Raw genomic sequence first — 18,086 nt, 5'->3', positions numbered from 1 at the left:
ATCTTTTTTTTTTCAAGAAATTTGAGTTAATATTGCTATTTATCCCAATTATGAAAATATTGAGCTATTTTGCTGATATCATTAGCTGACTGTTAAATGTGGGTAATATTGGGATATTTTCAGGATTTTGGAGATATTGATGACTAGGGCTTCTGTATTCTTTGAAATACTTGTGACATTTTCCCTATCATGTGGGCTAAGATTGTGTTCGGCCTTTGTTATATTTTTTGCTAGACTTCTTCTAAAATGGTAGAAAATGATGTACTAATTATTTGTTTCCAGCAGGCTGGAAATTTTGTCATTTCTTGTACGCTTTGTAAAGTAACCATTTCTTTTTCTGTTAAAGAAACAAATTTTCTCTGTTTAACCTTTAGTGGACCTTTATAACTAGAATTCTGTCCCGAGTTTACCAAGATAGCTGGGCCCACTGTATGAACTAGTCTCTAGTAACTCATTCATAACTAAGCAACCTTTTTTTATCTGTTATTGCCGTCAGTGTGCTAACTTCTGTTAAGAATCTTAAGATCAAGCCTTTTTAGGATATCTAGAAACACGAAATGTTAAATATGCCGTGCATGCATTTTTCTCTGGGAATCTTGATGCCTTCCTACAGCTGGTGTGTGTGCTTACTCATCATGCCTTGCTTTTCAAGAGTTTCTTTACATATCCATTTTTTTGTGCTATAAGAGTTTATTTTAGTAGTTCAATTCAAGAAAACCTTTTTCATTTTGCTTTGACACATTTGGAATCCAATAATGGTGCAGGACGTATTACATTGCTTGCTGAAGGATGCAGAGGTTCATTATCTGAGGTAAGCAAATTAATCATGCATTTAGCAGTTATGAATTTCTGTGGAATTTGGATGTTGCTAGCTTATCATGGAATCAGTTTGTTGAAATTACTTTCCATGTGGTGCTATTAGAAAGTAATAAGAGATCACAAACTGCGCGAGAAGCGGAATGCACAGCACCAGACTTATGCTTTGGGCATTAAAGAGGTAACTAATATCTGGTTTCTTTGCATATACCTGCATGGGTACATGATTGTAATTCTGTACAATGTTACTTCAAAATTATTTCTTGGGTGGTCAGATGTTGCTGGCACATCCTTTTCTGCCTGCTAATAAAGATTCTAGGCGAGCAGCCGAGAACCTTGTTCATTTTCTCTTTTTTTTTTTTTTAATGACAAACTTTTACCAGTGGTGAATATTGTCTATTGATGGGAGAATGTGTTTTTGTAGGTCTGGGAAATAGATGCAGGAAAACATTCACCTGGCTCTGTTCTCCACACTCTGGGTTGGCCATTGGATCACAAGACATATGGGGGTTCATTCCTGTATCACATGAAAGACAGGCAGGCATGCTCCTCTTTCATTTTCCCCCCATTTAATATTGCTAGAGAGGAGTGTTGGTAAATGGATTTATATATAGTTATTATTAACTTCCATGACCTTGTCATTAACAAATTCATTGGAAAAACTGAAGCCTTCTTCTGAGTTGTGGGGATAATAATAGATCATGAATCTCTTGGTGTTGTAACATTAATCCACCTATACCTGCAGCGCATGTTCTTTCTTATCCAGTAGCTTGGTTGCTTTTGGTCATAGCTTATTATTAGGACATGAAAATTGTGATAGAGTTAACTTTCTATGTAGGGGACCAGATGTGTCCTGATTGGTGTACGCTTGGTTATCAGCCTTCAGCAATTCGGGCCAAGAGATATGGCAGTTGCAAGCTTTACGGTCCAATGACCAAATTCTACTAATACCTTGGTCTTAGATATTAAATAACCTCTTTCTAAACGTTTAAACCTGCATAATTAAGAAAATCATCTATGAAGTTAAACAGTAATGTAATTGATAACAATATTTTGAAAGAAAAAGAACACAAGTGAATACAAAATAGGCACCATGTCCAACACTATTTTGACCATGTCCATGAAGTATCTTTATGTGTTCGAGAATCTTGTTGTGTCGATGCAGGATGCACCTGCCAACTGCCAAGTCAAGTTTCTGTGTGACAGAGCGGTGACATGCTATTCATGTATTATATAAAGTAGTGTCTTTGAGATTAAAAGGATATGTTGATAAGACTATGATTAGACCAATATTACAATATGGTGTAGCATGCTGTGCAACCAGAGAGCAACATGAGGAGAGAATTCATGTCATGGCAATGCATATCTTAAGATGGATGTGAGTTACAAAAGTAGATAAGATCAGAAATGAGTATCTTATAGCCTGTCTATGGATTTTAATAATAAAAAAAAGAGCTAGAGAATGTCAATTAAGTTAGTTTGAACATGTACAGAAGCCTATTTACTGCACTAACAAAAAAGTCGACACAATATAAACAAGAGGAGCAAGAAAAAGGTCATTGAAGGTTTGGAGGCCAAAAGGAGAGATGTTATGAAAGAATGTTAACAGAAGCAGTCTCTTTAGAGAGTCAGGAATGGTGAACTAAGACCCCTAAAGCCAACCCCATGTTGGGACAAGGCTTGATGATGATGAAGTAAATGAATTACATCAATCTAAAAACATCACAATTCATTAGTCCACTAAGCAAATTTTCAAATAATAAAAAGCCAAAGTAAAACAATAAAGAATCTAAGAAAACTGGACTCAATGAACTTTGACAGAGTTCGGATCTGGTTTAATTTTCAATATGGGTTCATTGACTGTCAACATGGCTTTGACTGTGTTCAAATCATGTCAGATGTCACATGTCTGGCTGCAAAAGGCACGGACTTGGAGACCCTTTTGGCATGTATACTTTACATACTATCAGAAAATATTTCAATAGTCAAGTGCATATATACGCCTGGTGTCATTCATTTTATAAAAATCATTATATTTATGACAGGTCATATTACGTCTGATATCTCTGTCTTTCTATGTTACATTTGTAATCTTTATTTTCATATTCTCTGTCAACATTTCACATGCCTTTTTAGTTCTCCAAAATTGTACAAATGTTTGTGTACATGGCGGCCTGGGGCACAGAGTTGTGATTCTCTTTCTTATATACGGGCATGTGTGTATGATCTATGAGATAATGTCAGCAAAAACAATTCTTGTAAGATTTTAAGAGGTTATTTCTTCAGAAGAAATATCTATCTCTTGTGCATGTGTTATGTATGTGTGCTTTTTGCAGACATGTTATTGCCATGATCTTGAAGAATTGGCTGATTTATTCAGTCTATCAATCATGGAGCCTGATCTGGTGTATGATGTGTAATTTGTCTTTTGTATTGTACTCATTGCATCAAAATGGTCTTGAATGAGGTACATGCACCTTTAGCTTACAATGTTCTTGGCTCCGGTTGGCATTAAGCTCAAATCATTATCATGTAACTAGGATCCCATTTCAGTTTGGAATCAGACGTGACTTTTGGAAATGAAACTTGGTTTTGACTAGCTTAAGACCCAGCATTTACTTGTAATCAGGTCGGATCTTTGTCAAATTTAGGACTCAGATCCAGACTCAGCTGCAAAACTGCATACTGGATCTGGCTCTGTTTAATAACCTGATCCTAGTTTCTTTACTATACCTGACTAAATACAGACTCGAGTTGGTTATCAGGTAAACCTGATCCATTGATAACCCTACCTGTAGGTCCAGCTATGGCTTGTTGGCCTATGTGACATGAGCGCGGGTGCGAGTGCGGGTGCAGCATTTTTTAAAAAAACTTGGGTGCGGGTGCTGCAAGGGTATTATGTGTGTGTGTGTGTATATATACATGTGTGTAGAATAAGCTTATATTTACATATATAAACCTAGTATATGTAACTGAATTGGAGTGTAACAGCAAAAAGTAACAAAAAATTAATAGCCGCACCCGCAAAAAACCATACGTAGGCCCTATTTGGCGAGTCCGTGTAACATAGGGCCTGGCTTGTACTAAAATATATAAGCTTTGTAACTAAAATGGACTTTCTGCAGGCACATTGTTCATTTGATAAACCCCATGCTATCTACCTTGGACATAGGGCATATTGTTACCTATGACCTCTCATTCTGCACGTGTTTGCTTACTTACCACAACCTTTTCTTGACAAAATAAAATTTTCCTTGGGGCAGTGACCATTTAGATCCTGACTGATTTGCTTTCTCTATCATAAACTTTTCCCAGTTTTGGGTCTTTCTTTCTCTCAGTTGTTGAAATCCAGATATATACTTCAGGAAGCAATATAAATGGCTAAGTGCTGGCATTGTTTACAAGTCTTTGAGAATTTGTCATGATCTCTGATTTTGTTCTCTCTCTAATTATTACTTCTGTATTTGCATAATGCATGAAATTGTGAAAGCTTTCAAGCACGTTAATCAGGAATGGTTAATACGTTGATGTGCAGATCTCAATTGGGCTTGTTGTTGCTTTGGACTATAAGAATCCTTTCTCGAGTCCATTTGAGGAATTCCAGGTACTGTTTTTAAATTGCATTGCCTTCTTTCTACTTCTTGAGAAGCCAGATTCTATCATCCCTATTTCTTCACATCTCTACTCAGATCTTATTATTGTGAGCTGCTTTGATGTAAACAGACCTCATAGATGTCATATACACGGCCTGTTTAGTGAAGAATGTGTTAGAATATATGTAAATACATACGTATGTATATGTATGTTACTATGTGTACACCAATCATATACATATATACATATATACATATATTAGTATATGTATGTGTGTATCATTATGTATATACATACTAGTTAAATACATATGTATATAGGATATGTTGTAATTTTTGTATTTCTTGTATTTTACATTTTCTTTATTTATTATTTTTGTTTTTTTGGTCAAACTTGGGAGTTGACCAGGTTGGACTAGCCGTTGGCTAGTTCCAACGGCTCCAAATGAAGCCGTTGGAGCTAGGCCAATGGCTAGCCCAACCCCTCTTTGTTGTATATATAGAAGGATGAATCCCTCTTGTATTCTTATGCTTTTCTAAGCATTTATTATCAATACCAAGTTATATTTTTATGTGGTTGTGTCTTAGTGCACTTGAGATTGTTGTGAGTGCTATTGTGCCTTTGTGCACTTGTTTCTTCTTGTTACCCTTGTGTGATTGATTGTGAGTAGAATCAAGTCATTTTTAGACTTGATTCTTGAGGAGTTTGAAGACATTTTTACAGAATGAAGATCAGCCGTTGAATCACAGGAATCCAACTTGTGTGCAGGATCTTCAAGCAACTAAAAAAGTCAGTAGCTGAAAGTCTTCCAACTTTTTTTTTCCAGGCTGACAAAAATATGATTTAGATATTGATTCCTATCAAACCAATTAAGGTTAACCATCTGTGTGGTCTGTTCTGATCAAACGACTTGCAACAATATGTTTTTGAGAAGGAGTTTGAAGATTGGGTTAACAATTGGCATGATAATATTGTACTTCCATATATTTAGTCTTGTTTCATCAGACTTCTTTGTGATGTGTGGTGTAAATTAGACAGAATTAGTGTGTGGAAGTGCTCTTTTGAGAAGTGTTTCTTGGGAGCTAGTGATTTTATCTTTCCATATCTTGATTCTTCTAGATTTCCTTTATACTGAGTTAGGCATCGAAATTTGCTTGCTATGTTTAACTCCGATATTCTAGAATTCTCTAATTGCACTGGACTGCTAATTAAGTTATCACTATAATGGTAATTGAGTTGTTCTAGCAATTTTCTTGTTGTAGTAAAGTTTTAAAACTGTATGACTGAAAAGAAGTCGAATGATATATGGGTTTTGGATCCAAGTCGGGTCTGGACCCAACGCAGTTTAACATATTGTTGTTGTTTTATTGTAATTATGTTTTTTATTAGAGGGTATTTTGGTACCCTAATTATTGTAATCTCTCAATATGTTTTCTCTAAAATACAATCAGTCACGCATGACAGTTTTGGACCTGACTTTGTGCAGCCCCTTCTCCCCATCCTTTTTCTCCTTCTTCTTCTTCTCTGCACAGGTAGATCTGGACGGCAGATTCTAACATGGTATCAGAGCAGTGTTGGGGTTGAGCCTGGGATTGTTTTTCCAAAAGGTATGTCCAAGGAGATAATCTGATATCCCAAGTCAAGATTGTTTTCTCATCTTCGATTCTCTGTCTCTTTTCTCCCTCTTTTTATTCTCTCTTATTTCTTTCAGATCTGAAACAGTTCTCACCTAAAGAAATCTTTAAAATTGTTTTCTCCAGAGACGCCCTTTCTTGCCGTCAATCTGAAATATTTTTCTGTCCTGAAATATCGTTTCTTCCTCTGATTTCTTACAGTCAATCTGAGACCTTCTTCTTTCCATATTCTATGTCATTGCTGTTTTCAGACTCCAAAGTCTTTTAACGTTTTGCAATCCAGACCCTTGACGTCCTTGTCTTCTTGGCCAGACAATATTCTCTTTGATCGACGAGGGATTTTATTAATCAATATCAGAGACTGATCTTGTTCCGACAGGATCAGACCTCTCGTGATCTCTAATCTCGTCTGTATACAACATATTTGTCGTGACTTTCTGCAAAAAAAAGCAGGCAAAAGAAAAAGAAAAAGAAAAAGAAAAAGAAAAAGAAAAAGAAAAGAACATTAGTGTGGCTGATCGCTTGGTGGACTGATTCTGGTCAAGAATTTTTCTTTCTACTTCTTTGTTCAACGTTATTCCTTCCCTTTGTGTTTCTCAAAATATGGATCCATCTCTTTTGCAAACAAGCCTTTCCTCCAACTTTCTTAGTCAACTAGTCTCTAAAAAGTTAAATAATTCCAATTTCTTGACTTGGAAAAGGCAGATTGTTCCTTTTATAAGGAGCCAAGATCTCTCTGGACATCTGGATGGATCTATTCCGTCCCCTCTAGAATTCATTTCGCAGGAAAAGAAAGATGATAAAGGGGTGTCTTCTACTGTACTTATTCAAAATCCAGATTATGTTACTTGGATAAAAAGGGACTAAGCATTGGTAGCATATATAACCTCTACACTCTCACAAGAGGTACTTGTGGCTATTTCTGATGACTCTTTAGCCAAAGAATTGTGTGAACAGCTGGTTCAGACAAATTCGCAGATATCTGAGGCAAGAGTTGTGTTACTCAAACGAGAATTTCATATGTTGAAGAAAGATTCGATGTCTATCATGGAATACCTGAATAAAATAAAAAACATCACGGATCAACTAGCCATCGTGGGATGCGCAGTCAGTGATAAAGATAAGGTGCATCAGACTTTAAGTGGATTGGGGCCAGATTACCATGTTCTTACAACATCCTTGTTGTGTCTTCCAAAGCTTCCAAAATTCGAAGATCTACGTGCAAAGTTGTTGCAATATGAGATGACCTTGAAGGGATTTTTTGAAGAGAATTATGTGCAGTCAGGGACTCAAGATGTACTTGCTATAGGGCTGACTTATGGAAGAGGAAGAAGAGGAAATATTTTTCGAGGTAGAGGAGGACAAGGAAGAAATAACTTTGGGGGTCGTGGATTACTTCCAACGCCCAGTGTCCCTCCCAATCAACAAGGTCAAAGCCCCATTCTCACTTGTTTTTTGTGTAATAAAAGGGGACATATCAAAGCGAACTGCTGGTTCAATCCTCAGAATAAGGGAAAATCTTCGCTGACAGAGCCTAAGAAAGACAAATAATTCAAAGATTGGGAGAGAAGTAAAGGAATTGCTATTGGCAGCATTGGCAGGCCTGAATATGAAGCAAAATGACAAAGGCACTTGGTACGTCGACTCTGGGGCAACAACCCATGTTACAGGTGATGTGGGTAAGCTTCTAAACCTTACTCCTTATGTTGGTAGAAATAGTATAGTCACAGGAGATGGTTCTCATCATTCCATCTCACACATTGGAAATGCTATCATACCCATGTCTAAGTCTTCTCTCAGTCTTTCAAATGTCCTTCATGCTCCTAATATTCAGAAAAATATTGTTTCTATCTCAAATTTTGTTGATGATGTTAATGCCTCAGTCGAATTTACTCCCTCTTCTGTTCATGTTAAGGATCTTCGCACGAAGGAGACATTCGCTGAAGGAAAGAGACAAGACAACATGTACATCTTTCAAGAAGATCCCTCTTGTCCAGCTCGTTTCACTCGGTTACCCTTGAAGCTCAATCAAACTTCATCATTGGTCTCTTCTAAGTGTGTGTTTGCTGTTTCTGAGTGTAATAAGCCAACTCTTTGGCACAGTCGTCTGGGTCATTGTGGTCATCACTTCATTGAAAAACTTGTCTCGAATAATTTTATTCAAAAGTCTAGTCTGAGTCTAGAAGCAAATGACATAAAATGTCCTAGCTGTCATTTATATAAGAGTCATGTTTTACCTTTTAATTCAATCAATAAAAGAGCTTCAAGACCTTTTGAGATCATATGTTCTGATGTGGGGTCCTGCTCTAATTCCCTCTGGGTCTGGTAGTAGATATTATCTTATTTTTATTGACAGTTATTCACGTTACACTTGGATATTCTTTATGAAGCACAATAAGAAGTCTTTGGATTGTTCCGAAGATTTCATTCATTTGTCAAGAACCATTTCTCTGAAAACATTCTTGATTTTCAATGTGATGGGGGAGGAGAATTCTCTTCCAGTGATTTTATTAATTTCCTTCAACATAATGGAATAAGGAGAAGAGTGTCCTGCCCACATACACCTCAACAAAATGGGATTGCTGATAGAAAATACCGACATATTGTTGAGAGTGCAATGAGCATGATGCATGATAGTAATCTCCCTATTACCTTATGGATAGAGGTTTTTCACTTTGCAGTGCATGTAATAAACCGGTTGCCCATGTGCATTTTAGAAAATAGATCACCATATTTCACTCTTTTTGGCACTCATCCCGATTATCATGAGTTACATGTATTTGGATCTGTTTGTTATGTACATATTGAAGTGCAGGTTTGTGGGATATGCTGAGGATTACAAGGGGTATAGATGTTTTGATCCTTCAAGCAAACGAATCAAGATATCAAGAAATGTTGTTTTCGATGAGATGAATTTTGATAACTAGTCGGCTGATCCCTCCAATTCAGGTTCTAATGTTGAGGTGTACTATCCATGGCTAAGCTCTAAATTATTCTCCAACATTAATGATGGTTGTCCTTCGTATTGCAGCCAGAAGGAAGCATGCAGGGAATCAAATGAACCACAGTCAGAAGAAGTTGTTCTTCCCCCCTTGGAAACAGAAAGATACAAAGGTATTATTTACACCCGACGAGAAAAGGAGCCTCCATCTGCCTTCAGTAAAGATACTGATGCCCTCGCTACTTCTTCACAGGCGATGGATGTTAGGAGATCTACTCGATCTCGACACTCAATAGAGAGATGGGTTAGCTACAAAAACTTTTCAATGGATCTTCAATTATTTTTAACATCCATAAACAAAGATGATGAACCTCTCACATTTTATCAAGCTGCAAATTCTACAAAGTGGATTGAAGCAATGAATGAGGAGATGGAAGCCCTACATGAATGTGGTACATGGGAAGTTGTTCCGAGACCACCCAACAGGAATGTGGTTGGGTCAAAATGGGTGTACGTGATCAAGTATAAACCAGATGGAAGCATTGAAGGGTATAAAGCAAGGCTTGTGGCCAAAGGATTCACACAGAAACAAGGGCAAGATTTCGATGGGACATTTAGTCCGGTTGTGAAAATGGGGACCATTCAAATTGTATTGGCTTTAGCCATCGAACATGGATGGGCGTTAAGCCAGCTAGATGTTAAAAATGTCTTTTTGCATGGCGATCTGAAGGAAGAAGTTTATATGAAACAATTCATTGGATATGCAGAGGGAGATGCTAATCAGTATGTGTGTAAGTTAAAAAAAGCTATCTATGATTTGAAGCAGGCATCTCGTTCTTGGTTTGAGAGTTTTTCTCTTGAAATACAGAGACATGGTTTTTTACGGTCCCTCCTACATCACTCATTATTTATCTGTAAGGAACAAAATGTAACCACTCTCCTGATGATATATGTAGACGACATTATTGTTACAGGGAATTGCAGAACCCATATTGAGGAAGTAAAAAAATTGTTGAGTCAGAGATTTAAAATGAAGGATCTGGGAGATCTACGTTATTTTCTGAAAGATTTTCTCCAGAGCCCTATTCTGCAAAAAAATAGGAGAAGAGAAAAGCGAGAGACTTGCAGGAAAAGGGAGGAGGCTGCACACATTAACACCTCCCAACCCTAATATGATTACTTTATAACTACAATATGTAGAAATTACAAAGTGCCTCTGATTAGTGAAAAGAATATAGCACATGCTGAAAACAACATAAACCGTGAGCAGTTTGGATCCATCAGAAGTTTGGATCTGGACCCAAACGTTCCCATACTCGATGCACGACCTCTTATCACCTTCCCTCAAGTTGTACATGGTCCTGGACCATGAATAACTTGCTCTTGAGAAACCAAAACTGATGTTTCGTTAATCCTTTAGTGAAAAGATCTGCAACTTGTTCTTCTGTACGAACATACAATGGTTGGATTTCCTTAGTCTCTACGTTTTGTCTGATAAAATGCTAGTCTATCTCAATATGTTTGGTGCAACTGTGATGAATAGGATTAAAAACAATGTTAATGACACTTTGATTATCCACCATTAACACTGAATCCTTGACCTTTTCTCCAAGATCCTCAAGCAGATGTCTAATCCAAGTCACTTCGGCAATACCGACTGCCATAGATCGATACTCAGCTTTCGTACTAGATCGTGCCACAACTTTCTGTTTGCGACTACTCTATGACACAAGTTTTTGCCCAATGAATATGCAATAACCAGATGTAGACCTCCTCTCATCAGGGTCTCCCGCCCAATCTGCATCAGTATAAGTAATAAGCTTATGCCTGGTCCTACCTCCCTCACTCTTACGATAGACAAGACCATCTCCTACTATCCCCTTCAGATAACGTAATATCCTTTTAACTGCATCCATATGAGTCTCTCTTGGAGCATGCATGAACTGAGAGACCTGATTAACAACATAAATGATATCGGGCCTAGTAAACGTAAGATACTGTAAAGCCCCAACGATACTTCGGTATCTAGTGGGATCAGTACAAAACTCTCCATCATCTGCACTTAATCGCTGATTTAAAATGCTAGGAGTCCCAACAGGTTTACAATCTGTCATACCTATTTTGTTCAACAAATCAAGAGTGTATTTCTGTAGCAGAATAAGAGAGTCGGTCTGCTTGTCAACCTCTACCCCAAGAAAGTATCGAAGGTCTCCAAGATCCTTCATTTTAAAAAATTTCATTAGAAGAGTCTTCACTTCCTCTATATGTTTCTCTGAACTCTCAGTGATGACAATATCATCAACATATATGAGCAATAAAGTGATTATGTTTTCACTTTTGAAAATAAAGAGGGAGTGATTTAGGGCACACATCCAAAATCTACATTCTTGGATTTCGAGAGAAAAATTGTCAAACCACGATCTTGAGGCCTGAGACCATAAAGAGATTTTCTCAATTTACAAACCCATAGCCGAGGATATCTTTTTGCATATCCACGGGGTTGTTCCATGTATACTTCTTCCTTCAGATCACTATGAAGGAATGCATTTTTAACATCCATTTGACTTAATTTCCACCCATATTCTACAACCAAAGATATTATTACTCGAATAGTGCCCATTTTAACCACAGGACTGAAGGTCTCATCGTAGTCCTCACCAAACTGTTGTGTAAATCCTCGGGCTACGAGTCTCGCCTTATAACGCTCAATGCTCCCATCGGGTTTATATTTTATTTTATAAACCTACTTGGAGCCTACCACATTCTTTCTTTGAGGGCTAGGAACAATTTCCAAAGTTTGACATTCACGCAGGGCATCTATTTTTTTCATTCATTACCTCTATCTATTTTCGGGATTGAGATGCTTGCTCAAAGAAAATGGGCTTATCTTGCTTTGCAGCTCGAGTCATGAAAAGCTGAAAATCCAAAGAAAAGTTTTCGTAGCTTACCCATTTATGTATAGGATGTCGTGTCCTCCCAGATCTCCTATTCTATTGTTATTCCTGACTCCCATTATCAACACTTTCAGAACTCCTACTCCCTTCTCGCCGAGTGTATACAAATCCTGAAAGACGACGAGGCATCGCGTCATCATATCCCTCTGCATTAGATTGCAAATCCTTTTTATCATCTGAAGGACATGATAATGAATTGTTGATCTCATTTCCACGAGTGTTCTCTGTGAATAATTCAACACTCATCCATGGATCATACACTGACTGTGAAGGTTCTGCAGACGTACCAATTTTTTTTCATCAAATACAACATTTCTAGAGATTTTGATTTGCTGGGCTGCAGGATAATAACACCTAAACCCCTTATACTCATCTGCATATCCAACAAATTTGCACTGAACAACTTTGTCATGAAATTTATTCCTTGATGAAGCATCAACATGGACATAACATACACTTCCAAACACCCGTAGTTCACTGTAATCAGGATGACGCCCAAACAAAGTGTAATATGGAGATTTGAACTAAGAGTGACATGGGTAAACAATTTATTATGTGAATAACTGTATGAAAAGCTTCTGTCCATAATGATATGGGCACATTACTATCATGCATCATGCTCATGGTTGTTTCAACAATATGTCGATGTTTACGTTCGGCAACTCTATTTTGCTGAGGAGTGTAAGGACATGAAACTTGCTGAGTTATTCCATTATCTCGTAGAAAAGCAATAAAGTCATCTGAAGAATATTCCCCCACCATCACATTGGAAATGCTTAACTTTAGACAAGAATTGTGTTTGAACCATTGCATGAAATTCTCAAAATAATTGGAACACTTGTGATTTATGTAATATCGCGTGTTTTTACACTTAGTCTGTAAAACCCACGTAAAAAAAAATATCGGACCTGGGTCGGGTCAGGTAGGGACCCGACTCGGGCCCACCCTCGTTAGGGTTTTAAAACCCGACACAGGGGAGGATTTGTTTAAAAACAAGCCCTCTCTCCTGTGCACCGCACCCCGCACCTGTGTCGCTCCACCTCCCCCCTCGACAGGATAAGGGAAACCCCTTGAGGGTTTCCCGGAATTCCCCCCCCCCGAGCTCTTTAAAAGCATCGTAGGAGGGCAGAGGGGGCATGCCTCCCTCTCGAGTTTCCACCTCCTCCTCGCGTCGGCCATCCTCTCGTTTCCTGTGCATAATGCCGACGCCGACGACGCCGACCACCGCCGTCGATCCTTCCCCAGGTACGCCTTTTTCCCACTTCTCCTCCCCCGCCTTCTGATCCTCTTCCTTCTCCCTCTGTTGTCCCGTTGGGAGGACAACGGGAGGTCGACAACTATGCCGCGCCCTTCTGCTCCCTTTGCCTCAATCGGAGGGCCGACAGATCGGCTACGGGCCCCTGTCGTCTCCCTCTCTCTCTTGAGGTTGCCGGAGAACCAGCAGGGGGCCAATCACCCCTGCGACAATGACTCCTCTCCTGTGGGCTATCGGACAACCGACGGGAGGTCGGGCGTCCCCTTGTCTCACCCTCCTCCCTCTTTTCCCTCTCCTTGAGGGCTTGTCGAGAGGCCGACAGACGACATACGGCCTGTGTCGTGCCCTCCTATTCCCTCTATGCCTACCTGAAGGGTGGCAGGGGACTGACACCCCCCTCTTGTTTCGCCACTGTTCCGTCAAGCAGGGGCCGGGGCCCTTGCCATTATTCGTTTTGTCAGGCAGCGGCTGAGGCCCCTGTCGATTGCCGTTTTGTCTGGCAGGGACTGAGGCCCCTGCTGATTGCCGTTTTGTCTGACAGGGACTAAGGCCCCTACCATTTATTGTTTTGCAGGGGCCGAGGCCCCTGTCGTCTAGAATTGTCAGGCAGGGACCAAAGTCCCTGCCATTTGTTGCTTTCATGAGGCAGGGGCCTCGGCCCCTGCCATTGGTTGTTTTGTCAGGCAGGGGCCGAGGCCCCTGCCATTTCTTTCTTTCGTCAGGCAGGGGCCTAGGCCCCTGCCGTTTGTTGTTTTGGCAGGCAGGGGCCGAGGCCCCTGTCGTTCGTTGTTTTGGTCGGTAGGGGCCTCGGCCCCTGCCATTCACTGCTTTGTTAGGCAGGGGCCGAGACCCCTGCCATTCGCTGCTCTGTTAGGCAGGGGCTGAGGCACTTGCCATCCGCTGTCCTGTCAGACAAGGGCTGAGGCTCCTGTCATTCGTTGTTTGGTCAGACAGGGGTCGATACCCCTGCCACTCATTTGATTTCGCTGACAGGGCAGGTCTTAGCACTGGCCTTTTGTTCTTTTTGACAACTACGTCATAATAACTCTCACTCTTGCAGATTTATGCAACAGGTGCCGTTCGTGCTCCGCGGCCCGACCCTTGTATTGTTCTCACGCGTAGGCGTATGCAACTACACAACATTCTGAGGTAGGGTAAAATCGCACAAAGGGCAATAGATGAACCTAATTAAGTTGAAATAATTAAGATGCCCATGCTAGACATGCTTAGAGTTATATTGCTTCTGCATTGCATATTTTCTTGTTTGCATGCTCATGGGTCGATGTACAATTTCATTCTTCGATTATTATTTTGCGTAGTTGCTTATGAGTTTGAGGTGTGGTTTCGTACTTCTTGAAATACATATGCCCTTGTTTGCTTACATATATTTTTGCCTGCACGTTTTCTTTGAGTGAGGTACAACTTCGGGTCTCATGTATTACTTATGACCTTATGTGTTTGCCTATCTAAGTGGTCAATGTATGATTTTGGTACCTCGTGTGTTACTTATGTACTTTTCTTTCTGCGAACCCAGTGCTCTTCAAATTGCACAACTTTTGCAAAGTTAAGTTTTAAGTCTCGCAGGATTGCGAAGTCACATTTGGGCCCTCCCAAGTCCACACACTTGAGAGAAATGTTTTATAACCCTGATTCGAGTTGCGACCCAATTGGAATAACCCCGATGAGGGGCATGAGCCTATGAATGAGTGGGGTTCTGTTGAAGGACCCATTCTTCATTTATCAATCTAGTGTCGCATGTCGTGCGAAATATGTCGATACTAAGATAAATTTTGAATGCAAGATTGATAGTGATGTGCCTTGTGTGAATGACTCAATGTGGCATTATGGCTTTTAAGGATGAATCGTTCCAAATGAGCACTCCTATATTCTTTGGATCGTTATGAAGTTGTGTGTTCCTTTTGAGAAGCCCACACACCTCCATTTTTCTGTGTAACGTACTCTTAGACATGCACAACATGTTAAGTACTTTGTTGATCGGACGAGAGATCCGAGACGACCTTGCACCACGAAATATGCAAAATATTGTTGAAATGAATTCAAGACTTATCTTGCCAAAGTGTGTTATATTAATTCTTTTGCACATAATATCTGTTGGGGTTTCTTTTGTGAAACCATTTCTCTTTCATCGTAGTCGGACTTGTCAAAAGTACGACTGCGATGAAAGAGGACGAGAGGTACAAAATCTCCGATTGACAGGCCATTAATGACAGTTACGAGCAAAAGACTCGGCTTCCCCAGTCATCAGAGTTAGGGGAAGAGGACTACCATAATTATCCTAGGTGGTAGCTCTCCATGTTCAGGATGCATCCATTGTTTATGCCGCTTTGGGGATTTCTCTCTTGATCACCGACCTTCCTCTTAGGTGCAGACTCAGTCATCTATCAGGGTTATCATAAAATACACAGCATAATAAACCCCCGGACCAGTCTAGGTTGTTTCTAGAGTCGTGTCTTGTGCGTACCCACTTGGCCAGTTAATATCGAAACATAATTCGATCACACAATTTGTTGAGTTATGCATGTATGAAGGTTATAGTGTGCAACGGGTTCAATACTTATGGAATTGTGTGTGTGGTTGATGTAGCATTGTATTTTGCTAGTTAAATTTCTTATGCAGTTTTTGCTTGTAATATAGTTAGCCTACTTGTGTTAGTAAAATGCTTGTAATAATTTTAGCATCGTGCTCATGATAGTTTGCTCCATGACTCTGCTGAAAGCAAATTGCTATTTAATTGCCTGTCTACTTGACATATTAATTTATTCTGCTCAATTATGTTCTATATTGTCCTGTCTGTGCACCTACCAATTTTTATTGAAACTGACCTATTTTATGGGCAGGTGATGGATAGGTAATACAGTCTGCGATGGCACGATGGCGTGATGAGATCAAGATAGAGCTCTTTTCCTGATGTTTTGCTCCTGAGGACATGGTGGTAAATTTGGTATGAATTATATTTCAAAAATTCTTTTTTAATTAAACCTTGAGTTACTAAAAACTGTTTTAGTAAACTTCTTTTTGGTTTCAATAAATATAATGAGTTGTAAAATCGCATGAACAAATTCTCAATTATTGAAACTGCATTTCAAAACCATTTGATTTCAATAGTTGTGCGGAATTCGACAAAGGAAAGTTTACGCTGTAATGCGCTCATTGTCCATTGATTTGTGGTATTAAAAATATCATTTTCTGCTGAAGTACTATTTAAACTCTGATAATCGTATGAGTCCTGGATTTTTATGGCGTTACAACTTGGTATCAGAGCGACAGAGAAAATAGTGATTCTTGACCATCCGACATCTGCATCGCACAGTAAGTACTGTTGATTTTATTGATTTGTACTTAATTTGATTAAAATATTTTGCTTCGATTTAGATGTCATATAATGAGATGAGCGAGGCAATAAATGTCTTGACCGGAGTCGCTATTCATCTCCAATATTTGGTCCAAAACCTGAGTCATAGTGTGGCTTGTGAAAAGACCTTCCAGGGTCAGTGCGATAAACAGATAGATAACCATCAAGTTCTCTCGAATCTATTGTACCCCTGAGATTCTATTGTTTGCTCTTTCTGTGGAAAGATGGACCATTCAGTGAAAGAATGCCGCCATAAGCGAAAGTACAATAGGTGGCAACTGGCCACACAAGGCTTGGAGCAAGGGAAGCAAGTTAAAGATATTCTGAACAAAATGTCAGTTGGTAGTAAGGAAGTTAGCAACTGCCGACTTGCCAATGATAGAATGCAAGGATCCCCACCTAAGAAACAAAAGCAAGGCAAAGGAATCAAGCTACATCGATCGTCTAGTCGAAAATGCTCAAAGTGTAATTATGGTCATCCTGGACAACCATGCCCTCGAGACACTGGAGGTTGTTTCTATTGCGGAAAGATGGGGCATTTCGCCAGAGTTTGTCGCAAGAAGGAAGCAGATCTGAAGAAGCGAACCGCGAAGAAAAGTCAACAACAACAACCCGTACTGCCTCCCTTCAGATCTGCTATTCTGTTTTTTGTCACAACCTTTAGTAATCAATTTGTCTGTCTACCTACTTATTTTCAGATCTACTATCAGTTCTTTTCATCCCTCAAATCTGTCTGACACACCTACTTATTTTGTCTTTGTTTTAATTCTTTGTCAGTCCTTTATTTTTTGTCCTAGCCACCAGTTTCTTTTCTTTCCGCTGTCAAACAGTCTATCAATGGATTCTTCGGGTAATTCAGGTCTCTCTTCCAGTTTCCTGGGGCAGTTAGTTTCAGAAAAGTTAACTACCAACAACTACTTGACTTGGAAAAGGCAGATTGCCCCTTTTATTCGGAGTCGAGATCTTTCAGGCCACTTAGATGGGTCGATTCCAATGCCTCCAGAATTTATCACTACCGAAGCCAAAGAGGATGGAGGATTGCCGAATACTATTCGCAACCCTGCATTTGTTACCTGGATGAAGCGTGATCAGGCACTCATCACATACATCACTTCCACGTTGTCACAAGAAGTCTTGATTTCCATTCCTGATGATTGCACATCTAAACTTTTGTGGGGTGCTTTAGCTCAGACCTATTCTCAAATATCAGAGGCTAAAGTGTTGTTTCTTAAACGCGAATTTCAGATGTTAAGAAAGGGTGGAATGAACATTGTTGAATTCTTAAATCAAGTCAAAAGCATCACAGATCAATTAGCCATGGTTGGATGTCCAGTCTCAGATAAAGAAAAGGTGCAACAAACACTGAATGCCCTGGGATCAGAATATCATGTTCTTGTTACATCCTTATTATGCTTGCCTACGTTGCTTTCTTTTGAGGAATTACGCGCCAAACTTTTTCAGTATGAGATGACACTGAAAAGCATGTCTGAAGCTTCAACATGACAATCATCTACGCATG

General features: G+C 39.5%; 1 protein-coding gene across 5 annotated transcripts in view; it reads left to right on the top strand.

Moving 5' to 3' along the window:
* The window catches only part of ETFQO (electron-transfer flavoprotein:ubiquinone oxidoreductase), a 71,121-nt gene that overhangs the window by 10,941 nt on the left and 42,094 nt on the right, over positions 1–18,086 (top strand). For all 5 annotated transcript variants that reach the window (XR_016434453.1, XR_016434454.1, XM_090018103.1 and 2 more), the window contains 4 exons: positions 765–811; positions 923–997; positions 1,241–1,357; positions 4,352–4,420. Coding sequence is in view for 3 of the 5 variants with exons in the window: in XM_090018103.1 (XP_089874229.1) it covers positions 765–811; positions 923–997; positions 1,241–1,357; positions 4,352–4,420 (308 nt within the window). In the remaining 2 variants the exon portion in view is untranslated. The remainder of the gene's footprint in view (positions 1–764; positions 812–922; positions 998–1,240; positions 1,358–4,351; positions 4,421–18,086) is intronic.

This window comes from Nuphar pumila, chromosome 9 (assembly GCF_984573655.1).
Source record: "Nuphar pumila chromosome 9, dmNupPumi1.hap1.1, whole genome shotgun sequence".
In the NCBI taxonomy this organism is placed as follows: domain Eukaryota; kingdom Viridiplantae; phylum Streptophyta; class Magnoliopsida; order Nymphaeales; family Nymphaeaceae; genus Nuphar; species Nuphar pumila.
Note: the sequence above shows the minus strand (reverse complement) of the source record. Positions and strands in the feature narration are given on the sequence as shown.